This window comes from Petaurus breviceps, unplaced genomic scaffold (assembly GCF_028583685.1).
Source record: "Petaurus breviceps papuanus isolate PSGF00001 unplaced genomic scaffold, PetGlider_PUasm1.0 90925, whole genome shotgun sequence".
NCBI lineage: Eukaryota > Metazoa > Chordata > Mammalia > Diprotodontia > Petauridae > Petaurus > Petaurus breviceps.
Genome location: NW_027187380.1, coordinates 23,270,997 through 23,296,972, shown reverse-complemented (window position 1 = coordinate 23,296,972; position 25,976 = coordinate 23,270,997). Strand labels below are relative to the sequence as shown.

At 38.0% G+C, this 25,976-nt stretch overlaps 2 protein-coding genes and 1 pseudogene across 7 annotated transcripts in view; 1 reads left to right on the top strand and 2 right to left on the bottom strand.

The window, feature by feature from the left end:
- SLC16A6 (solute carrier family 16 member 6) overlaps positions 1-23,143 on the bottom strand; it is a 44,516-nt gene extending 21,373 nt beyond the window's left edge. The window contains exons 1-2 of one of the 2 annotated variants that reach the window (XM_069076559.1): positions 22,956-23,143; positions 5,743-5,978 (exon numbers count right to left, since the gene is read on the bottom strand). In XM_069076559.1, the coding sequence (XP_068932660.1) occupies positions 5,743-5,971 (229 nt within the window). In that variant the 5' untranslated portion in view covers positions 5,972-5,978; positions 22,956-23,143. Of the gene's footprint in view, positions 1-5,742; positions 5,979-21,924; positions 22,064-22,955 lie in introns of those variants that run through there. The other variant, XM_069076560.1, reaches the window with a different exon arrangement.
- The window catches only part of ARSG (arylsulfatase G), a 194,516-nt gene that overhangs the window by 29,927 nt on the left and 138,613 nt on the right, over positions 1-25,976 (top strand). The window lies entirely within an intron of this gene.
- Positions 8,736-22,060, bottom strand: LOC138152600 (cyclin-dependent kinases regulatory subunit 1 pseudogene; annotated as a pseudogene).

Here is a 25,976-nt window from a genome sequence, read left to right as displayed (position 1 = left end):
ATTCTATATACACCAAACTGGTTGATCTTGAATTCAGGATATAAAGAAATAACTTAAGGATCACAGCTTTCCTTGAAGAATATGCTAAATTTATTTATTTATTTATTTAAAGCAATTGGGGTTAAGTAACTTGCTCAAGGTTACATGGCCAGGTGTTTCTGGGTAGGTGCTAAGTGTCTGAGCCCGGATTCAATTCCAGATCATCCTGACTCTGGGGCCAGTGCTCTTACTCACTGTGCTACCTGGCCACCCCAAATATGAGAAATTTAAAATCCTGAATATCACACTACAGGAAATAATACAGGAAGAGTTCCCAGAACTGTTGAACAGACAAAGAAAATAAAACCCAATGATCTGAATACAATAAACACATCTAAAAATAGACACATACAGAATGAAAATCAGAGGTTGAACAATATGTTCTCTCTCTCTTTCTCTCTCTCTCTCTCTCTCCCTACAAATTCCAAAAAAAGACTTGCATCTCTGCTTTCAGGCACCAAAAATTAAAATTCAGAATGTCAAGAGAGGTAACTAGGGAAAACTACAGCTTGCTTAATGGTTCCATGGACAATGAAGCAACATCAGTATTACATACATATTCACCAAATAGCATATAGCATGTTAGTTATTAAAGGAAAAGTTAACCAAAAATAATAGATTGTAATATAATAATTATAGACGATCTTAATTATTTTCTCCCAGAGTTGGATAAATATGATACAAATATATACAGAAAAAAAAATATAGAACTGAACAAGGATTGAAAGGTATGATGTTTTCTGAATGGGGATATTTAATAATATGCTCTTCTCAAGACTACATGGTAGTTTTACAAAAATAGATCACATGCTGGGACACAAAAAATAATAAGCTTTAAAAGGCAGAAAAAATATTAAGCATATACTTTTTTGAACCGAGAATATAAGGAAAAAAAATTCCTAAATGGAGAGTTAATATTGCTACTCTGAATGGGTCAATTAAAGAACAAATTATAGCAACAATTAACCCCCATACGAAAGAAAAATGATGATACAACTCGCCAACATTCTGGGAATGCAGATAAAGCAGCCTTCAGAGGAAAAATAATATCTCTGAAAATACACACTAAACAAAATAGAAAAAGAGGCTTAATGAACTGATAATGTTCTTAAAAAAATTAAAGTATCAACAGATTTAACAAAACAAAATAAGAACGGAAGGAAACATTTTACAAATTAGAGAAATAGACAAAATGGAAGATAAAGGGTCAATAAAAATAATACTAAGAGTTCTTTGAAAAAATTCATGTAACTGATAAACTGTTAGCTTATCTCTTAGTTAAAAGGAGGAAAATAAAATTTTCAAAATAAAAAATAAGATGAATTGACAACAAATGGGAAAGAAACAAAAATTATTATTAGAACATTCTATAGTTATTTACTGACAAAACCAAACATTTAAAGAAAAATCTCAGTATATCTAAAATTCAGCATTTTATGCTAGATAACAGGAATGAAAACATGGTTTGATATTAGGGAAACGACATAGTCCCCAAATCCCACAATTCTGTCAATAGATACTATTGTCCCAGTAAATAGAGGAGTAAAGCAGGAGTGTGTCTATTTTTCCTTCTACTATCTGACATAGCCCTAAAAATATTAGCAATAGCAATAATAGAGAAAGAAATTAAAAGCATAATCATTGGGGAAGAAAGACAAAATTATCCCTACTTGGAGATGATAGGGTTTTTTTTTTTTTAAAGAAAATCGGCAAAGATTAACAGAAGCTATTAATTGTTTCAAAGAAGGTAGCGGGGATAACATACATTCATAAAATTTGTTAGTAATTCTATACAGCAACAACAAAAACCAGGAAGAAATAATGGAGAAATCCTATTTCAAAGCAACTACAAAAATGTATAAAAGATCTGAGGGTAGTACCATGATCTACTTAAAAAAATATTTATATATATATATATATGTATGTATATGCATATGCATATGTATATATGTTTGAAATGTTTCAGGAAGATGGTTATACTGCAGGTAGAGCTCTAAATTTGTCCAACCACTTGGGAAAACAATCAAGAATTATGCAAAAAATGCTAATAATATTTCCATACCCTTTGACCCAGAGATATCCCTGCTGGGTGTATACCCCAAGGAGGTCAAAGACAGAAAGATCTTATGTATGTAAAAATATTCATAACAGCAATTTTAAAATCTTATTTTTATTTACACCTTTTTTATATATCTTCATTTTAAATTATATCTTTTTACCTTTTTCTACCTAACAAGCCATCCCTTATAAAGATAATAAAAAAGACAAAACTCAAAACATTTTAGAAAGAAAACCAAAAAAACCAAACCCAAATCATTTTTAGCGAAACCAACACATTTCAGTTTATGTGATTTTCTACCCTCATGGTTTCCCATCTCTTCAATGAATTTTCTAAACTCTTCTGTAGGACCAACGTTGTTTATTATAATTACACAGTATTCAGTTTTGCTTTATTCTTTGCATTTATGTTGTAGTTACTGTGTATATTATTTTCCTGGTTCTGCATTAGTTCAGTTCATAAGTATCTTCCCATGTTTCTCTGAATTATTCATAAACATCTTTTCTTAGAGCACAGTAATATTCCATTACATTTATGTACCACAATTTGTTCAGGCATGCCCCCGTGGATGGGCATTCACTTTTTTCCAGTTCATAACCAATGCCAAAAAAAATGCTATGAATATTTTGGTTATGGGACTTTTTCTTTGTCTTTGAGATACAGTTGCATAGTAGATAGAATGCTGTAATTGGTTTCAGGAAGACCTGAATTAGAATGGTGCCTCACACACTACCTATGCGACTCCAGACAAGTCACTCTTACCTGTGCCTCAGTTTCCTCATCAGTAAAGTGAGGTTGTTGTTATACTTGAGGGTCTCTGAGATCTCTTCTAATTGTAAATGTAGAATCCTATGAACCTAAGTGGGAATTCTGAGTCAGAGTATGGATATTTTATTCAATTTTTAAGCATAATCCCAAATTGCTTTCTAGAAGGGCTGAGACAATTCACAGCTCCACCATTAGTGGAGTAAGTCAGTCTGCTTCTTTTCCAGCCCTTCCAAAATAAACTATTTCCATATTGTTATCATTGCTTATTTTTCTAAGTGTAGGGTGAAATCTTAGAGCTGTTTTGATTTTTATTTCTTTTATTATTAGAGATTTGTAACAGTCTTTCTATGTTTACTAATAGTGAGCAATCTTTCATGTGAGAACTCTTTGTTCATGTCTTTTGACCACTCATCCATATGGGAATCATAGCAATCCTTTTTATGTTAGCAAATAAATAAAAAAAGTAGATGTCTATTGACTGAGGAATAGCTAAACAAATGTTGATATATGATTATGATGGAATTTTACTTATCATAAGACATGGCAAACATGAGGACCTCCAAGAAACATGGGAAGATGACTGAAATGTAGAATGAAGGAAACAGAACTGGGAAAACAATATACACAATTACAAAAATGTAAATGAAAAGAACAATAAAAAGAAACTGAACATTGTATAATTATATGATGAAGGCTGGCTCTACAAAGAGAAGATAGAACATCTGTGCTTCCTTTCATTGAAGAGGTGGGGGACTATGGTTGTGGAATGTTGCATATACTACTGTCAGACATGGCAGATGTATTGGTTGTTTCTATGAAAAATTTAAAAAAAAATCTTTGTTACAAAGGAAGGCTAGCTAGGTAGGGAACCAGAGTATTTGGAAATAAATGTGATGTAAAAAGCAAATGAAATAAATAAAAAACATCCATTATGTCTGAAAATGAGTACTAATTCCACAATCACAATCCACTACCTCCCTTCAATGAAAGGAGGCATATTCAGAATAGAAAGACTATAATAGAAAGGGAGAAAAAGAAATTGATCCAGATGAAAAGGCACTAAGAAGAGATTTTGATGAACTTGTAGAAGAAACTTTCATTCTGGTATAGGGGATGGGTAGGAACGAAAATACCCTGGTGAGACCATAGATCCACTGAAGCATCAAAAGCTAATTATCATTAAGAGCTTGAGATCTACTAATTCATTCATTTAAATATTTTTTGAGTGCCTACTGTGTGCCAGGCACTGTACATATAAGACAAAAAAACAAAGTAATCTCTGTCCTCAGAGAGTTTAAATTCTACTGGAGAAAAACAGTATTTATACAAAAAATAAAAAGCAAAATATAAAAAAAGCTAATACAAGATGATTTCTGGACAGTAAGGAATCAAGATAGTATTCCTACAGGAGGTGGGGACTTGAACTGAACTTGGAAGGAAACCAAAGATTCTATGAGGTAGAGGAGGAGGGAGTAAATTCCAGGTATAGATACAGGGTTGAGAGGTGGTATGTCTTATCTGGAGAAGTACAGCATCTTATGTTATTTTATGATATAGAATGTGGGTACACTGCACAATCTTTACTGTAATTACTGTCACCTCAGTCCCAAAGCCATGAATGCTATTTTATTGTACTTTATATACTTACATACCTATTCATCTTTGAATCTATCTTCTCTTAGGAAAAATATTTTTATGATACACTTGAGTGGATGTTAAAACCATAGTCAAACCATATCTAGAGTTCTGTGTCTGGTTCTGGGCAATGTTTTAGAAGGGACATTGGTAATGAGTCAGCAATAATCTGAAATATGTAAAAAAAAATGTCCATGATTATAATAAGCGGGCTTGAAAACCATGTCCTTTGAGGACTGAATAAAAACTGGACAAATTAATCCGGAAGAAGAAAAGCCTAAAAGCACTGAGTGGACATGATTAGTATTTTGCAAATATTTGAAGGAAATACTCAAAAGAAGGATAAACGAATGTAAGTTAAAGGAAGAGAGATTTTCTTTTTTCTGTAAAGGGGGAAATATAACAGGAAAAGCTTGCTGAAGAGAACTGTCTAAAATTCAAGTGAATTGCCCTGGGAAATACAGATGCATCCATCACAAGCTCTAAAGTAAAGATCTGATGATGCATGTCAGGGATTTTGTAGCTGCTATTCATTCTTTGGGTAGGAGTTGAACTACATGACCTCTCTGGTCCCTTCTGATTCTGAGTCTATGATTCTAGCCTGCCAAGGACTAAACAACTGAATGCTATGAGTTCTAGACTAGCATAACTAGACAGACATGCAAAAAACCATTGAATTAATAAAGGGACCACTCTGACAATCTAGATTCTACAACTTTATTTCTGGTTTCATACCTTGTCTTATTTCCTATGTTTGGAATACTTTCTGTTAGATGTCTGCTTCCTAAAATCCTATTCATCCTTTAAGACCCTGCTCAAATTCTACCTACCTCCTCCATGAAGTTTCTCCTCTCTGCAATGGAAATGAATATTCCATCATTCCAATCAACATCATACAGAGCTTTAGATTTAATGAATTTATGTTTTATTCAGTATTATATCTATTACTTGTGTATATATTATACTGAACTTTCAATATCAGATTGAAAGTTTTATTTCTCATAGACCTTTGTATATAGTAGGCACTTAATCAATGTCTATTGGACTGGACTGTTGCATGAACTCTTCCTCTAATTTCTTCAGCTGGAAAAAGTGATAATATCAACCTTATGGCCTAACTGAAGTTATAACGGGCAGCTTTGCCCTTTTATGAAATGAGCTTCCAAACAGAGAATAAGTATCTAAACATGTCAATAATAAAAAAAAACTTATTTAAGATATAAACTGAAAGATGTACTAACCTGTAAATGTTAGCACAAACACGCATATTGATATTATCCATGAGACTTTGCTGTTGGTTTCCTTAAAACTGTCCCTTATATCATTAAAGAAGATGCCAAATGATTTGATGACACCATATGTAAAAGCTTCTACCACGAAAAATGTGCAAGCCACTACCCAGCCCCATCCTCCATCAGGCACTTGAGAATAAACATTTGCACTGGAACAAAATATTCTCCTTTGCGTCATTCTTAATCTGAAATAAAAAGGAAATAAAACATTTCTTAACATAGTTGGCCATGAAGCAGGCTTAAGCATTCTGATGTTCCTTACCAAACTCTAAGAACAAATATGATAATTTGAATTTTTTTAAATGTTGCTGTGAAGACATATGACACTAAAACAGAGTAAAATTATGTGTCTTATGGATAGGCTGGTAATTGGTAACTATAGGCTGGTAACTGGTCTTTGAAGCCAATTAGAACTAGCTCTAATAGCTAGCACTTACACTACTTGAAGATTTGCACATCACTTTATATGCTATTTCATTTGATCTTTACAACCCTCCAGGTAGGCAGGTCCTATTACTATGCCCATTTTATAGATAGAGTTGAGGCAGAAATTAAGTGCTTTGCCCAAGTTCACAGTTTATAAGGCAGGATTTAAATTAAGGTTTTGCTGAATCCAAGTCCAGCATTTACTATGCCACCTCAGGTGCCCTAAAATGAGTAACTCAGCTTATTATCTCTATTGACTAAAAGGAGTTCTTGTCACTGGGATTAAAGGGACATCAGCTATTAAGTGCACGTTATGATTTGGAATGATTTAGCCACTTTAAAGTTCTTAGAAATGGTATATGAATTTTCAACTACAAAAAAGTCAGAGGTAGACAAATAAATAAAAAGTCTTTGAAGCTTTGTAGCCCTGCCTAATTATATATATTTTTTGTTTTGTTTTGTTTTTTTTTGCTTTTTAGAGGGCGGAAGGCAGGGCAATTGGGGGTAAGTGACTTGCCCAAGGTCATATGGCTAGTAAGTGTTAAGTATTTGAGGCCATATTTGAACTCAGGTCCTCCTGATTCCAGGGCCAGTGCTCTATTCATGGTGCCAATGTGTAAATAACTCCATAATAAAAGATACATGCAGAGAAGATTGAGTATAGCCTTAGAAGGAAAGGCACTGGGGAAAGGTCCTGCTAAAGGTAGGATTAATCAATCAACAGAATTTATTAAGTACCTGCTATGTGCCAGGCACTGTGCTAAGCAAAGGGGATACAAAGGAGGCAAAAGATAGCCCCTGCCTTGAAGGAACTCACAATATAATGGGGGAGAGACAACATGCAAACAAATATATACAAACTAGCTATATAAAAATAAGTAGGAAATAATTAATGGAGGGAAAAGAGTAGAATTAAGAGGGGTTTTAGAAAGAAGAGTGAGAGGAAAGTGGAGGCAACCTATTGTAGACTGTCATTTTGAAACTTCTATAAAAGGGAAGAAGAGATACAGAACAACAGTGGGGATGAAAGGATCAAGTGAAGGGTTTTTCAGACTGGGGGAAACATGGTTGTGTTTGTAGGCAGCAGGGAATGAGCCATTACACAGGGAAAGTTTGAAAATAAGTGATAGAGGGGCAGTTAGGTGGTGCAGTCAACAGAGTACCAGCCCAGGAGTCAGGAGGACCTGAGTTCAAATTTGGCCTCAGACACTTAACACTTACTAGCCATGCAAGCCCACTTACCCCCAATTGCCCTGCCTTACCCCCTCCAAAAAGAAAAAAAAAAAGAAGTGATAGAATGGGGATGACAGAGGGGATAATCTGTTGGATGATATGGTACGGCATTGGGTTGCCTGAGCAGGTAGAGAGGTTATCCTTGGTAAGGAGTTAAGCCACTTCATTATGTGAGAAAGGGTGAAGGAGCAGATAGCAGCAGAAGGCATCTGAATGTGATAAGAGATGAGGAAGAAGGAAGAACAAGAAGCCCATGGTGAACAGCCTCAAATTTTTCTGTAAAATTTGAGACAAGGTTCTCAAGGGAGTAGGGGAGCCGTGGGTGATTTGAGGAGGGATGAAAAGGACTACAAGAGTCACTGTGGAGAGTAGAATGAGTTGATGCAAGTGAAGGTCCAGGTGAGGTTTTGTAACAATAATTTGTGCTGGACTTAGAACAGTTATGTGATTTTGAACTGAACCTTGAAAGAATCTAGAGAAGGAGCTAAGAGGCAGAGGTGAGGGAGAACAGTCTGGGAATGTACCCTTTTCCACCCAAGGGACTATCACAAACTATCAGGAAATAGGCAAACTTTACCATCTTTCATTTTTAATCTTTGTATCTCCAGTGCTTGGCACAATGCTAGGCAAGTAACACAATGCTAGGCAAGTAATGCTTAAAAATACTTGTAGACTGATTAATTACCAAAGGAAGATAAGCCACTTTCTGATTCTCAGATCCTTAGACTAAATTAATTTACCATACATGTTTGAAAAGGGACAAACATCCTTGCTAATGGCCCTCTCATTCTCTCTCTTTTTTTTTTTTTACAAAAACTTCCTCTTTATTCAAGGGATTTAAACAGAACAGACATGTCTTGAATAAAATGGAAAGTTTCCAACAAATGAAAATATAAACCCATTAAGTCACCTTGTACACAACCTGGCAGGAGAAAAACACAAACAGCAACAGTTATACATGCCCCACAACTAAGCAGTGATGAGTCTTCAGTCACTCTTGGTGCTTTGTCCATCTACCCAATGTGCTCAGCTTGATACAGAGCTTGCCATAACTTTTGGAGGCAAAGCCCAGCTGAAGATACATTCATCAGAGCACCCAATGGGGTAGTTGTGGTAGTGTCAGCTTTGCTCAATAAACAAGAGAGTCACCAGCACTTTCAAACAGTGTATTAAACATCCCTTAAATATCCCAAGTGAGAAACAAGAAGGCAACACTATTAGCAGAAAGATGTTAGCAGGTAAGGACAGCTATGCACAGCTTGGAACAGAAGTGGCATGCTCTTTCATTTCTTAGGCTTCTTGGGCAGTGGCCGCTGGAACAGCAAGATGTGAGGCTCTGGTTCGTGGATCATACAATGGACCCATCCCTGACTCTGCTGGACACCAAGGTTCCTCCACTCAGACATCAAGTGGGTCTTGGGGACTAGTTTGGCTATGTCCTTGGGCAACATGACGTGCTGGTACTCGAACTCCTCACCGTCGTATTTGTCCGAATAGTAAATTTGTTTATGAGACATGTCCACTTCTCCCGGGGGACCCCACGCCCACGCCGCCAACCGCCTAACACCAGCTACGCGTGCGCCTGACCCTCTCATTCTTATATTTGTATGTAAAGTTCCAAAGCTTCTTAAAAAACAGTTAAAACTCACTTTTTATAGTATCCAATTAAAAAAAACCACTTGGTTGAATAAAATAGAGCATAAAAATGCTTAAAGGAAGCTTGTGCTCTCTGTGGTAGAGATACTTTATTTTTTAATGTGTTTGTGTTCAGACTATATATTGAACAAAGACAGAATAGGGATTTCACTGGCATTCCTTAAAATGCAGGTTTGAGATGAAACTTCAGCAGCCCTCTAGGGATGGACTTTACAATCTCCTTCAACTGTCCACAGATAAGTTCCGTCTTTATGCCTGGAGTGTCCATAATCAAGTTACTTGAAATCCTGAGAAGAAACATAGGCAATCTTCATAGGATCATAGATTTAGAACGGGAAAGGAAAGCACAAGGGTTCTTAATCATGTTTTGTGTTGGGGATCCCTTTGGCAGTCTGGTGACCTATGGGGCTACCTTATCACAATCTTCTTTAGAATCTTGCCTCACAACAAAACAAAACTAAGATATTCACTAAGAACTAACTCTTCCTAAAGACATATCACTAAGGCACCTACTGAAAGAAGTGGTCCTTCTCTTTGACAAGGGAAATTCTTCTCCAAACACAAGTGATCTCACTCAATCCTGTATCCTCCCAGCAAACTGCCCCCTCAGTCATGACTCGACTTTCTCATGATTCTTAGATCACTGTCTACTGACTTCTTCCCCACTACCTTCAGACATGCCCAAGTCTCCCTCCACAAAAAATCCTCATTTGTCTGCAGTACTATTATCCTTTCTCTCTCCTACTTTTTGTGGTTAAAACTCCTAAAGGCCATCTTCAACAGGCAACTCTACTTCCCTTCCCTTTCATCTAAACTTTTTGCAATGGCTTTAGGCTTCTGACCTTACCATTCAACTGAAATTGCTCCTACCCAAGTTACTAATGACCCCTTAGTAGCCAAACCTGATGCTCACCTTTTTTTTTTTTTTGGAGGGCAATTGGGGTTAAGTGACTTGCCCAAGGTCCCATGGCTAGTTTTTGTGTTAAGTGTCTGAGGCCGTATTTGAACTCAGGATCTCCTGACTTCAGGGCAGGTGCTCTATTCACTGCACCAATTAGCTGCTCCAATCCTCACTTTTCTTTTTTTCTTTTCATTTTTAAAATAAATTTGTTTGTTTCCTTTTAGTTTACAGGATTCAATTCCACTATTCCTTGAGTTTCACATTTTGTCCCCCTCCCTCTCTTCCCCCCATGGCAGAATATAGTCAAGTATAGGATCTGTAAATACTTTCATATTATACATTAGTCAGGTTATAAAGATGGATTGTTATCAGCTGGAATGAAAAATGGTAAAGAGGACATAAAACCAAATAAGAGAAGGAAAAAGATCAGGTATTTTGCTTCCACCTGGATATAAACTCAGGTCTTTCTAGTTCTTTCTCTGGATGCACATATTTCTCTCCATCATGAGTCTTTTGGGTTTGACTTATATCACTGTATTGCTGAGAGGAGTCCAGTCTATCAGAGTTGGTCATCACACATACGTTGTGTCTGTAATTGTGTAAAAATTTCTTCTGGTTCTACTCTTCTCACTCAGCATCAGTTTGTATAAGCCTTTCCAGGTAAATATGAAAACCGTCTGCTCCTCATTTCTTATAGCACAATAGTATTCCATAACATGCATATACCATAACTTTTTCAGCCATTCCCCAATTGATGGGTACCCCCTTAATTTCCAATTCTTTGCCACCACAAAAAGAGCTGCTATAAACATTTTTGTACATATGGGTCTTTCTCCCACTTCTATGATCTCTTTGGGATATAACCCTAGGAGTGGTATTGGTGGATCAAAGGGTATGAAAGTATTTATAGCCCTTTGGGCATAATTCCAGATTGCTCTCCAGAAAGGCTGGATCAGTTCACAACTCCCCAGCAATGCATTAGTGTTCCAATTTGCCCACATCCTCTCCAGCATTTATTGTTTTCCTGTTTTGTGATCTTAGCCAATCTGACTGGTGAGATGTGGTACCTCAGAGTTGTTTTGATTTGCATTTCTCTAATCAATAGTGAATTAGAGCATTTCTTCATATGCTTATAGATATCTTTGATTTCTCTGAAAACTGCCTGTTCATATCCTTTGACCATTTATCAATTGGGGAATGACTTGTATTCTTATAAATTTGACTCAATTCTCTGTATATTTTAGAAACGAGTCCTTTGTCAGAGATATAGGTTGTAAAAATTCTTTCCCAATTTCCCACCTCCCTCTTAATCTTGGTTACATTGGCTTTGTTTGTACAGAAGCTTTTCAATTTCATGTAGTCAAAATTATCCATTTTACATTTTATAATGTTCTCTAATTCTTGTTTAGTCATAAAGTCTCTCTCCACAAGTCTGATAGGCAAACTATTCCTTGTTTTAGGAGACTGCTTACAGTATTAACCTTTATTCCTAGATCATGTACCCATTTAGACTTAATTTTGGTATACGGTGTTAGATAATGGTCTATGCCCAGTTTCTGCCATGCTATATTCCAGTTTCCCCAGCAGTTTTTGTCAAATAGTGAGTTCTTATCCCAAAAACCAGGGTCTGGGGGTTTATCAAACAATATATTACTATAGTCATTGACTTCTGAATCTCGTGTGCCTAATCTATTCCATTGATCCACTCCTCTATTCCTCAGCCAGTACCAAGTAGTTTTGATGACTGCTGCTTTATAATACAGATTGAAATCTGGTATAGCTAGTCCATCTTCCCTAGCATTCCTTTTCATTAATTCCCTTGATATTCTGGACCGTTTATTCTTCCCAATGAATTTTGTTACTATTTTTTCTAGCTCTATAAAGTATTTTTTTTTTGTAAATTAATTGGTATGGCACTAAATATATAATTTAATTTAGATAAAATTGTCATTTTTATTATATTAGCTCGACCCAGCCACGAGCAATTGATATTTTTCCAATTAGTTAGATCTGACTTTATTTGTGTGAAAAGTGTTTTGTAGTTGTGGTCATATAGGTCCTGGGTTTATTTTGGCAGGTAGATTCCCAAAGATTTTATAATGTCTACAGTAACTTTAAATGGGATTTCTCTTTCTATCTCTTGCTGTTGAATTTCATTGGAAATATATAGGAATGCCGAGGATTTATGTGGGTTTATTTTATATCCTGCAACTTTGCCAAATTTATTTGTTGTCTCAAGTAGTTTTTTACTTGATTCTCTAAGTATATCATTATATCATCTGCAAAGAGTGATAGCTTGGTCTCTTCTTTGCCTAATTTGATTCCTTTGATTTCTTTTTCTTCTCTAATTGCTACTGCTAACATTTCTAGTACCAGATTGAATAAGAGGAGTGATAGTGGACACCCTTATTTCACCCCTGATCTTATGGGAAATGCTTTTAGCTTCTCCCCATTACATATAATACTTGCTGATGGCTTTAAATAGATGCTACCTATTATTTTAAGGAAGGCTCCATTTATTCCTATACTTTCTAATGTTTTTAATAGGAATGGATGTTGTATTTTGTCAAAAGCCTTTTCTGCATCTGTTGAGATGATCATGTGGTTTCTGCCAGTTTTATGGTTGATATGATCAATTATACTGATGGTTTTCCTAGTATTAAACCATCCTTGCATTCCTGGAATAAATCCTACCTGATCGAAGTGTATTATTCTTGAGATAAGTTGCTGTAGTCTTTTTGCTAGTAATTTATTTAGAATTTTTGGATCTATATTCATGAGGGAGATTGGCCTATAATTTTCTTTCTCTGTTTTATCTCTTCCTGATTTAGGTATCAGTACCATATTTGTGTCATTAAAAGAATCTGGTAGGACTCCTTCTTCACTAATTTTCCTAAATAGTTTGTAGAATATTGGAATCAATTGTTCTTTAAATGTTTGATAGAATTCACTAGTGAATCCATCTGGCTCTGGAGATTTTTTCCTAGGGAGTTGACTGATGGCTTGTTCAATTTCTTTTTCTGAGATGGGATTATTTAAGTAATTTACTTCCTCTTCAGTTAATCTGGGCAACTTGTATGTTTGTAAATATTCATCCATTTCCCTAAGATTGTCAAATTTATGTCATTTTGTGTATTTTATACTCATACCCTCTACTTGTCTATAACCAGTTTGCTCTTATCAAATATCAGGGTGTGTGTGTATTTTCCTTGTTTACCTTTCTAAGTCACTATTGCATCTCATAATTGGAGGTTGAATTTTCCATTGAGTTCTGGCTTTTTTATCAAGAAGGTCTGGAGCTCTGTTATATCATTGAATGACCATCTCTTTGCCTGGAAGAATATGCTCAGTCTTGCTAGGTATGTGATCCTTGGTTATAACCCAAGCTCTTTTGCCTTTACTGTAGAGGGTTTTGCCCTGGGGCAAGAGTTACTATGTTTTCAGGGTCAGAGGGGGGTTTTGGAGCAAGTGAGGTTCACTCTGTCATCTTGGTCTTTGGAAGTCTTGAAAGGGGCTTCTTTTAAAGTTTCTGGGCTATGAAGTGGTAGCCCCAGGAGTGTTTGCTGTCCAGGACAGGGGCCCCTGTATTTGCTTCTTACCTTGCTCTTTCCAGTCCCAGCCCTTTGGTGATAGGCCTGGTAGAGGCCCTTGTGGTTGGTGGGAAGACTTGCCCTCCCAGTCAATCAGGCCCCTTCCAGGCCTGCCTCTGCCAGCCGTGCCTTCCCCCAATCCTCACTTTTCTTGACCTTGTATACTTTCAATTACCTTCTTCCCCTAGAAACTCTCCTCCTCCTGATTTTTGTTATATGTCTCTCTTTCCCACTCTCTTACTTAGTCTGGGCTGTTCCTGAGTCTAAGTCTCCTTTGCTTAGAGTTCATCTGGGTTGTCTGCTAACTGTGGAAATCTCCCTAGGTATATTGTCTGGGACTTCTTTTCTCCCTCAACTTATATCACTTGGTGATTAGCTCCATGAATTCAAAAGACCAAGTCTCTCAAAAATTACTTTGATCTGAGGTTTTCAGGCTCTTGTGTGCTATAGCTATCAGACTGATTAATTCAATCAATCAGACAAATTACTTTTGAGTAAAATGGCTTAATTGATATAGTCCCAAACTTACCTTATCTAACTTTCCTTCTACCTAAATTGTAAAATACTAAAAGGGAGGGAATAGTGCTCAAAATTATCTGTATCCCCCAGTGTGTTTAGGAAAGAGACTTGTAAATACTAGGTTTCAATGAAAATGTCTAGACAATTAGAGTGATGAAGAAAAAACTATAAATCCACAAGTATTCACTAAGCACCTACTTATATTCCAAGCAATATATAGTCCTGGGGATACCCGAACGAAAATGTAACAGTGTCTTAACTCAAGGAACTTACATTGTACCCCTGTCCTAATGACATATCATACTGTGAACAGTGGATACATATTTTATATATTTCCTGCACTTCTCAGCTTTTCAGTGCCCAGGTTCAGTTCTAGCCAAAGCCCTGCTATAAATAATAAAAGGGTACATTTCTATTTTGCTTTAGTTTAGGTCTTTTCCTCACAACAAATGTATACTGTCATTCCATTTTGCTGGCAAGAAAACTGAAGACCAGAGAAGTGAAACAAGTGCAGAGCTTGAGCCCAGGTTTGGTTTTGTTGTTGTTTTACTTCAAATCTAGTCATCTTTCCACTCAAGGGGTTACCCTGGGCAAGTTAGGTTGCCTTTCTGAGCCTGTTTCCTCATTAATAAAATGAAGGGCTTGGACCTTGTTCCATCTCGACAATTTCCAATTTGATCAGGGATCCAAAATGACTGGCTGCAATGCTCAGGAGTTATTAGAAGAGCTGAGGGAAGAGACTAACCCCACAACCATTCTCAACTGGCCTGTTTTACTCAAATTGGAGGAATCAGGACTTCAAGCCACACCCTACTCTATCCCCCCCACTGATTTAATTAGCATAACAAAGCACACTGAAGCAAAGTTGAAAAGTGGTACCCCTCAAAAAACTTCACCTTAATAAATAATTGAGTGCAGCTAATTACATTGAGCAATAAAAAGTTCTTCCCGAAAAGCTCACCAGCACATATACCCTAAGCAATAGAAAAGGTGACCAAAGAGTGTGTGGCCTTTGTTTTCTAAACAGTAATTTCACTGGGGTACAAGTCAAAACCCATTAAACTCTAAGATAATTGCTGCTAACTTTTCAAATACAACCTTACTAAGTAGGTAAAAGGCTTAGTCCTGAATACTAAGCAGGTTTCAGTACTGGTCATCAGCCAATTATTTAACTTTTTTTTTTGAGAGAGAGGAAGGCAGGGTAATTGGGGTTAAGTGACTTGCCCAAGGTCACACAACTAGTAAGTATGTCAAGTGTCTGAGACTGGATTTGAACTCAGGTCCTCCTGACTCCAGGGCTGGTGCTTTATTCACTGTGCTACCCGCTCCCCCAAGTCCTATCTAAATCATCTCTCCTCTGAAGTGCCACCACTCTGGTTCAGGCCCTACTGCTTCATTCCAGGCCTTCAGCAAGAGCCTGCTGGTTGAGATTCTTGCTTCAAGTCTCTTCCCCACTACAATCCTTCTTTCATTCAGCTATCAAATTAATCTTCCCAAAACACGTCTGATCATAAACCTCCCCCTCTCAGTCAACTCTAGTGGTTCTCTATTGCTTCCAAGATCAAATGTAAAATCCTGTTTCCCTTTTAAATTCCTTCATAACTTGGTTCCTTCCTACCTTTCCAGTCCTCTTACACTTTATTCTCCTTCCCCCTATATCCAGCTCCTTGAAAGCAGAGATTGATTTTTGCCTTTCTTTGTATTCTCAGTTTAGAACAGAACCTGGCACATAGTAGTTGCTTAATCAATGCTACTTAACATAGGACTATATTATTATTATTATAATCAAGAGAAATGTAAATAATGTTACTACAAAACTAGTTAAGATTCTGAAGAAAGAGCGTATCTCTTTAAACTGAAATCATGATTGTGTGAAGTACAGGGTCCTTTACATTCAATTCAAGTACATTTAAAGTAGGAATACTAATTGGCCCTTCTCACAGAGATGATTCTCCTACATTCAAATCATTAGGACACACATTTTTGTTCCAGAAGTTTCTGCCCTCAGCTTCTTTAAGATTCAGAGTATATACTGGCTGACTAGGGTATAGATGTAATCTGTAGTCATGAAAGGGACCCTTTTTGTGATGCTGATCTTATTCTGAGAACAAACCCTCTACTTTGATTTCATGTGGAAATAATTTGCCTTTTGACTCTCAAACTAACTTGTTATGTGGCCACAGGCAATTTACTTCATCTTTCTACTGTCTTGAACCTGTTGATTTCACACTACTTCATCAGTTCCTTCATCTGGATTAAATGATTCTAGTCCCTTTGAACTCTAATGCTAGTCAGAATGATGTGGTATGACAGAAAGATAACACTGGTCAAGGTGTCAGGAAACATGGATACTACTCTTGGCTTTTTTTTTTTTTTACTAGCTTATTTCATCTCCCTGGCCTTTAATATCCTCATTTATAAAAAGGAGATTGAAATAAGTGATACCTAGGTCTCTTCTAGCATAGCATCCTAGAAAAAGCATTGGCTATGGAGTCAAGATTCTGATTCCAGGCTCTGCCATTTCTTTGTTGTATGACTGGCCAAATCATCTCATTCTCTGAAATTCAATTTCCTCAAGCAAAAAACAGAGCTGTTACTTATACTGCTTACCTCATAGAATTATTCTGAGAAAAGCACTCTGTAAACCTTAAAATACTGTAAAATGTCAGTTACTGTGATCAGCACCATGAATTTACAAAATGAACTAGCCCAGATAGTTGTAGAAAGTAGAGGGCTGCCCAAACCTGTTCACTTGTCAGAGATGAAAATCACTAAACAAAGAAGAATGTATGAAGTGCATACAGAAGATCAACTCTTAAGCCTAGATCAAAAAGTTTGATGGGAATATTGCTGAAGACATTAGAACTGTGTATGATTTAATAAATGGCATTTAGCTTTTGATTTCTCTTTCTGCTTACAATATATTCTGAACTCCTAGGAGATTATTAATCTCTAGGGGGCAGCTGGGTGCAGTGGATGGAGAACTGGGTCGGTCAGGAAAACCTGAGTTTAAATCTGGCCTTATGACCCTGGACAAGTTATTTACCTTTTGTCTGCCTAAGTTTCCTCCACCTTAAAATGGGGATAATAACATCTTCTTCCCAGGGTTGTAAGGATTAAATGAGATAATATTTGTAAAGTATTTAGCACAGTGTCTGGCACATAGTAGGAACTATATAAATTCTTATTCCTTCCCCCGCCTTATTAGAAAGTATCAGAGGTGGAAGGGGCCTCAAAGGTAATTTGGTGCAAGCAGTACCTGAAACAAAAATATCCTCTAAAATATACCTGCCAAGAATTCTTATCATTCATCCTCTGCTTGAAGACACACAGAACTGGGGAATCATTAACATTCTCATCAAATAATATACTCCATTGAGGATGAACTGCCTCACCTTTTACTGTTTATCATTTTGCAATTTCAGATCTTTGAAGGAAACTGTCACTCTGAACAAAAGTTACTTTTATTACTAAGATCATATAAGATAAAAGTCCCCTCTCTCTCTGATAAAGATTATGGTTATAACTTTCTGAGGCAGTCTTATGCCCTGTATTATGTTCAATTACCCACGGATAAGGGACGATAACTTTACTAGTAACAGCGAATAGTTGTCTGATTCTCTGGAATAATTTCTATGTAGTTAGTTGTGGAAATTTTGATAAATAAGGATTGCGATTTTAGATGGAGAAGAGAGTACTTCCTCAATGCCTCTACATTAAAAAAAAATTCATCCATAAATACCCTAAAGCAGGTATTCTTTAACCTAGAGTCAACTTGTTGAGATAGATAATTATTTCAATATAATTGGTTTCCTTTGTAATCCTATGTATTGTTTCATGCATTTAAAAACATTATTCTGAGAAGAGAGAACCATTGGATTCCCCAGAATCACATAGGCAGTACAGTGAATAGAGTGCTGGATTTGGATGTTGGAAGACTGGAATTCAAAATCCATTTCAGACACTTTACTTACTTTGTGGCCCTGGGTAAGTGATTTAACCTCTCTTACCCCTAGTCTCCAAATCAGCTGAATATAGGTAATAAGAACAATTACCTCCTAGGGTTGTTCTGAGGATCAAATGAGATAACATATGTAAAGCAAAGTAATATACATGTTAATTATTATAAGAATGCTGTGTCCATAACACATACACACAAAATGTTAAGGACCACTTCTCTAGGTCATTTTTAGTATAAAGTAACCAAAATTATCCATTTTATACCTCATGTGCTTTCTATCTCTTGTTTGTTCATAAATTGTTCACCTATCCATAAGTCTGATAGGTAATATATTCCATGTTCTTCAAATTTTCTTGTAATAGCTCTCTTTTTAGCAAGGTCATGTATCCATTTTGATCTTATCTTGGCAAATGGCGTAAGATACTGATCTGTGCCCAATTTCTACCAGACTGCTTTCCAATTTCCCGAACAATTTTAACCAAATAATAAATTCTTATCTTCAAAACTTAAGTTTTTACACTTGTTAAATAAAAGGTTGCTATATTTATTGGCCACTGTGAATTGTATTTCTACTCTGTTTTACTGATCTGTTTTTCTATTTCTTAGCCAGTACCAGTCTTGATAATTACTGCCTTATAATATAGTTAAAATCTTGTACTGCTAAACCTTCTTCCTTTACATCTTTTTTTTTAATTAGTTCCTTTGATATTCTTGACTTTCTGTTCCTCTAAATGAACTTTGTTATTGTTTTTTCTAATTCAGTAAAATAATTTTTTGGTAAGTTAAATAGGATGGCATTGAATATATAAATTAATTTAGGTAAAACTCATTTTTATTATATTGGTCCTGCCTACCTGTGAACAATTAATAAACTATTTTTTCTTAATTAAGTCTGATTTTATTTGTATAAAGTTTTTCTTAAAAATAATTTTGTTCATATTTCCTCGGTTTGTTTTGGCAGGTGTATTTCCAGGTATTTTATACTGTCATTTTTTTTTTTAAACAAAATTCAAGATTGGGTAACAATGATTTCGGGTGTTTGTACAGTATGCCAGTAGTAGGGAAAAGAAACTCATCTTGTGACACGAATTCAATTTCTGCCTTCCTCACAACACTTAACTTTCTGTGTGACCTTGGGCAAGTTAACCTCTCATAGTCAGTTTCTACATCTGCAAAATGTGAATAACAATATTTGTCCCATCAGTGTAGTTAAGAGATTAAAATGCTATACAAATCTCAGCTATTATTAGTAGTATTAATACAACACAGTACAGTCTAAAGAGGCTTCCCGGCCCTGGTTTTAAATTCTGCTTTCAATGCTTACTATTAGGAAAACTACTATAGGAGAATATGTATGACCTTGGGCAAGTCTTTTGGTCTACCTGGGTCTTACTTTCCTATCTATTGGATTAGATAGCCCCTGAGTTAATTTTTGGCTCTAGAGAATAAAGAAATTGTCTTTCCCAGTTCAGTTTTGTAGTCAGGTGAATTTGTCTGCTAGAAAGGCATATTCACTTAAAATGTTGAGTTTTAAGCATGTAATTCACTTTGTGACTGAATAAGTCATTTTAAGTGGGCCTCAATTTCCCTCTTATAAAATAAGGGTTTGGACTAGAGATAATCTCTGAAGTCCCTTTTAGCTCTAATAATCCAGGATCTTCTCTGATATTTATTTGCTATGTAAATTACTTTACCTTTCAGAGTATTTTCTTTATCAAATTTAATTCAACAAATACTTATTAAGTGTTCTGCTAGCCCCAGGAGATAAAAAGAATTTTAAATAAGAGCCCGGATCCTTAAGGCTTTTACTTTCTTTGGGGCAGATACTACATGTATGTAGATAAACAAATACAAAGTGTCTACAGTGTAACACAAATTGATCTCTATAGTTTTGTGACCTAGTTAATGGCCTCAAGTTTCTCTGTGAATAAAAAGAGGGGGCTGGACTAACTGATTTCTATGGTCCCTCCCAGAGTTAACATTCTCCTGGGTATAAAATAGGAATAACAACAAGTTAAACTTTAAGCTAGTATTCTTCAAAAAGATACAGAGAAGCAACAATTTAATACAAACTATCTTTTAACTCTTTTGTGAGGGAATAAAAATCTCATGATAAATTTAAGGACTGTTCAAATCCTCTTCATATTGAATATACGTGCAATAACTGATCATTCTGCTGGGGCTTAGAAATACGTTAAATATTGAGTTTTACTGTAATAGTTATTGCTTAATATGACATTCAACCTGTATGCATTAAAAAGGCACAACACTTGGTTACTCCATATCCTTATCTTCAGTAACTTCAGAACAGTTTCAAAAATGACACATATGGAAGTGCTTAGCCGCAACTGATACAAGCTGCCACTCTGCAAATGTGTCATGTATCGACATCCTTCTTAAAGGTGTAACCCTGGAAAACACCTTTCAACAAGTTGTTCCCGTCTATAGTTGGCAAAAATTAGTCTACTTATGTGAAGTCCACTTGTACAAAAAGTCCAAACTGTACAGTAAAAAATCCCAAGCTTTTTCAGAAATGCTGCATAAGCAGCACAACTCTTTGACATATTTCATTCTCCAATTTACTAGACCATGATGCTGCAGCCCAATCCAATAATTTCATTGCGTTCTCCGTGTTCTCCCTGGAAGGATTTCCATTGAGGAAACTCCTCTTGAAAACGCAGAAATAAAACTCTGGGGCTAGTGGCAGTCATCAAAAGATTTCCACTTCGTTGCACTATTTACATACAGTATGTCTCTATGTTGGAAAGTCTTAAGCAAAAGGAACCTCAGGACTATTTCTACATTGGCCATCAAGATGTATCACTGACTAAAATGTCATAGTGCAGTGCTTTCTACCCCAAGAGTGGTTTACCTCTAAAGATTTCACCATGAACTCTGCGGCTACAGAATACCACCTCTATTATGGGGGAGGGAGGGAAAACCACACTTTCTGTGAGACCTTTCCCACTCTCAGTGTAGAAACTTACTCAGTTACAAATTGCTGTCTTTAAATTTTAAACTTTGCAAACATAGGAATTTAAGGTGTAAGACCTAATGGTGCCAAGTAGTTGCTTCCAAGACTGCTTTTTCATTAAAGTGTACATCCAATGTTGCTAGTCACCTATGCAATTTCCTATTTCTTCTTTGTTGAACATAAGGAAATAGCCGATTTTCTTTAAAAAGACATCCTCCTTTGCAAAACAGCTGTGACACTTGCCGGCAGCGTTTTGCTTCCAGTGCAGGAGAGAAACCGCTTAAGATGGAAGGGGAAATCTGCAGTCACAGAGAGCTACAAATTTGACAATCCAAACAACTATTTGGAGTCTACTGGGAAAGCTCTGTTCGAAAAAGCCAGGAATCCCAAAGTAATTGGCTTTGAGGCAGTAACCTTACTTTCTTGGGACAGCATGGGTCTGCGCCCTAACCGTGTGTAATGCGGAACCACGGTGAGGTGCCTGTAACATTGAGTTCTGATGACGATCAGGGAACTTCATGCAGGACTCTCAAAGGCAGAGCTTAATACCAGCTTAAGCAACTCCCACAGAGGCTTAAGCCCCTTACTTGGGGGCACTTCAGGCAAGGCCTCTATTTTAAAACAAAAACAAAAAATTTTTTTTTAAATTCACAAAAATTAGACGAGGCATGACAGATAGCCTAACATCCTTTCTGCCCTCCACCAGGGAGAGGGAATAATCTCTCTAAATTGTCAAGGGGGAAAATACTTTCATCTTAACCTCTCCAAAATGTTGAGGTGTTTCCTCCGTGCTATTCACCCACCCCCTGCCCCGAAATAAAATAAATACACAATCAAACTTTGAAACGCGTAAATAATAAAGCAAACTCACCAAGTTTCTCACCAAGTTGAGAAGAGAATAAACCCCAAAAGGTTCTCAATAAGGCGGAGGCTTGTCCTCCCCCTCTTTATAAGCAGCTCATAGACATAAAAAGAGTTAACCCTTTGGGGCCCAGGATACTCCATCCGGTCTGGAAAGAACCCAGAATCCTCGCTCCCTTCTCCTCCCCACCCCTCCCCCCAGTCCTCGCGCCCGCCTAGTTCCTTATCTTCCACTCCTACGACAGGAGCACCCCCCGACCACACCCTACCCCCTCCCACCCCAACGACGCCCCCTTCTCCCTTTTTCGTCTGTCTGTCCGTCCTCCTCACTCTCTCCCTCCCGTCTATGCCTATCTCTTATCCGATACCGGCTGCAGCCGGTCTTTGCCGGCCTCGGGGGCGCGCCTCCGCCGACCATGTGCTGCAAGAGGCAGTGCGCGGGGTGTGGAGGGGGGAGGTGGAGCCGGCGCGCGCACGCCTGGCCCTAGTGGAGCCGGAGCGCGCCGGAACAGGGGCGCACCCGCCCCCTCCCCGTCAATCCTGCCACTCTGTTTGCAGCACCCCTCCCTTTGGCGGCTCCCGTGTTCCGCATACCCGCTTGGGGTCGTGTAAGGTAACTGCGTCGCTGTCCTCATCCAGCTGTGCCGCGGCGACAGCAACAGCCCCAGTCCCTGTTTAGCAGAGCGGGGAGGGGGCGCTTCGCTCAGTTTCTCTCGCAGGGTGTCACTTCGTATTCCGATTCCTCACCCCCAGCATCTTCCCACCTACCCCAACTCCCATTTTTAGGCGGCGCGACACGGCGTTCCACCCCAGCCTCGCAGGATCCCTGTCCTTCCATGCCCTAGGAAGCCCGGGGATAAATTAAACCTTTGGTCATCCCCAGCCAAAGCATTGGTAGAAACGCACGAGTAGGTTGGTAGAGGATTGGGAATGGAGACGGGCTTCCACTTTTCTATTATGAACCTGTGACCACCGCCCCTCTTCTCCCCAGCTAAAAGACGCGCGGAAAACCTTGCACCGGTCTTGGCGGCTAGCTCTCACCTCCTCTCGCCCGCAGTCGTTCTTCCCCTCCTACACCTGTTTGTGGAACTGAAACATTCCTGTGCCAACAGGAATTGGAGGTGGAATGGGGCTTGGTGCGCATGGGACCAGGGTCCTGCGCTGCGCTCCTGGTGGTAGTGACTATGGCTGTGACTGTGGCAGAGGCTGCGACGACTTGGAGCCGCCCTTTGAAAAACAGGTTCCTTCCAGTTTGGGTGTGAAACGGTTGCGGCTTTTTTAAAAACCCAGGTTCCTTTGCTTTCCCATCCGCTTCCTTTCCACAATTTCATCATTTTATACATCCCTTCTTGGTCCCTTACCCCACCCTAAGTTCAAGGAGTACAGTCCCAGCTTGCTGAAAGGGAGCGCAAACTTCTTCCTTTGCCTACAGAGTTGCCCTGCTGCAGCCACCGTTACGTTGAAAGGGATGGGAGAAGCCGGATGCGCAAAGGCTGAGTCAGCATAGCTCTGTTCCCAGTGTTCCCATCCCAGCCGGGAGACGGGTGGCTTACCCTTGGCTAGAAAGTTTCCAGAGAAGGACAAATGTCCTGAGCAAAGAACTCTATCGAAAAACTTTTACTTTGGTTTTGAGCCATTCTTCCCCTCCCCACCTCACAGTAGCCCTCAGGCATAGAGTAAGATGAAGGAACATGTTTTCCAGAGGAAGGAAAGTGTATGCGCACACTTTTCTACATATCGATTACATATGCTTATATAAATGATACATAATAATACATAATACATGTAAAACAAAATATAACATATGCAATATTTTTTGTTTTTGGTCAAAGTGGCAGGAGATCGTAGTGGAGTACCCACCCCAAGGATCTGTACTTGACTCTGTTCAGTTTAACATTTTTTACCAACGGCTTTGATAAAGGTGTGCTTATCAAATTTGCCAATGACACAAAACAACTTTGTGAGGGATAACTAGCACACTGGATGGCAGTCAAGAACCAGTGAGTGTTGGACTAAATCTAGTAAAGTGACATTCAGTATGGATTAATTTAAAGTCACATTTAGGTATTAAAATATCAGTTTCACAAGTACAAAGATGGGAGAGGCATAGTTGGGCATCAATTGCTATGGAAAAGACTGGAGAGGGGAATCCTAGTGAATTGCAGCCACTGTATGAGTTATGTATGATATATTAGCTAAAAAAAACAAACAAACCAAATAACATCCTGAAAGGTTTTTGGTGAGAGGCAGAGCTTCTAGGAATATGAAGGTTATGGTTGATTCTGCTCCAGACTTCTGGAACATTGTGTTCAGACCTAGGTGCCATAGATTAAGGACCATGATGAAATGGAGCTCTCTGGAGAAAGGCAACCAGGCTGGTTAAGGGCCTTGGGTCTCTTTCATGTGAGGATAGAAAGAAAGAACTGGGTATTTTTAGCCTGGAGAAGAGAAGATTTAGGAAGTAGAGTGGGACTATAGGACCTTCACCTGGTACCCTTATGTTCCCCTTCCTCCCACCCCCTTCCCACCTTTTCAGTTTCTTTTTATGTATTGTCTTCCCCCAATAGATTGTGAGCTCTTAGAGGGCAACAGGTATTGCCGCTTGAGTGTCTTTATATCCCCAGCACATAGTAGGTCTTTAATAAATATTTTTTGATTGACTTGATAGTTGTGTTCAAATATTTGAAGGGCTATCATTTGGAAGAGATTTTCTAGTTGTTCTGTTTGACCCCAGAGGACAGAGCCAGGAACAGTGATTAGAAATTGGAAAAAGACAAATTTAGCCTTGAAATTAGGATAGAGAGATATGTTAGATAGAGCATATATTAAGCTTAACTATGTGCTAGGCACTGTGCTAAAGGTGCTGGGGATATAAAGATAAGAAAACACAAAGTACTTATTCTGAAAGAGCTCACTCTAATAGGGGAAGATAAAACACAAAAGGGGCTGTAAGGTGGGGTTAGGGAAAGAAGATACTCTTATGGAAGCCAGGCAGCCAGTGTGGAAGTTAAAGCAGACTCATCTGGTGGTGGAATAGAGAAGGTGAGTCAGAAAGTGGAGAGTGAACAGTGTAATGGGGTCCCTTCTCAAGATAATTCAATTCTAGGCAGGGACTCACCAATAATTGTGTGGACCTCTAAGTAAAATTATTCTCAGAAGACCATGCTTCTGGTATGGAGGTGGAGCAGACCAGTATAGTGTTGGAGGGGGGAATAAAAGCTAGCACTCAGTATTTCCAAAAGTGAAATAGACTGCTTTGAGAGGGATGATGTCTCTTCCTTGGAGATTTGCCAGGTATGTTACAGTGGGAATTCCTTTTAGCCATGATTTGGAGTAGATGAACATAGGAATCTCTTCCAATTCTCAGATTCTATGGTACTTGTTAAAAGAGTGTTGGTAGCATTTAAATTTGGGGGCCCTGGACAATGCCCCAGTTCTCTGCCCTAGTTATAGCTTTACTTGAGTTTATGACTAACAGCTAGTTGCTCTTCAGCCTCCTCACTTCCAACCACCAATTAACCCTATCAGGGATTTATATCTGTGGAAGAAAGCTCATGCACTGAAAGCTATCCTTCAAATCTTGCCCAAGGAAACCAACCTTAGTCAGCAATTCACTTCTTTACAGATTAGAGTTCTCATCCACCCAGAAAAAGAGCTTCATCCTGAGGGAGTCATAGCATATGTATGGAAAGCTCAAAACTGAAAGATGTAGGGGCAGCTAGGTGGCACAGTGAAGAGAGCACTGGCCCTGGAGTCAGGAGGACCGGAGTTCAAATTCCACCATAGACATTTAACACTTATTAGCCATAGGCAAGTCAATTAACCCCAATTGCCCTGCCTTCCCCCCTCCAAAAAGGAAAAAAGAACTGAAAGATATATATCTGGAGTTGGAAGGTGGTAGAGAAGAAGGGTAAGCAAATTCAATTTTAATTAAAAGTCTTCCTTGCCACTTAATTTCTTTCAGGTTTTAGAAGCCAATGTTAAAATGCTTGGGAGTATAATAGATGTCTATTTGGTTTGTAAGTATGAGTAATTTAATATCATTCATAGATTGTGTTGGCT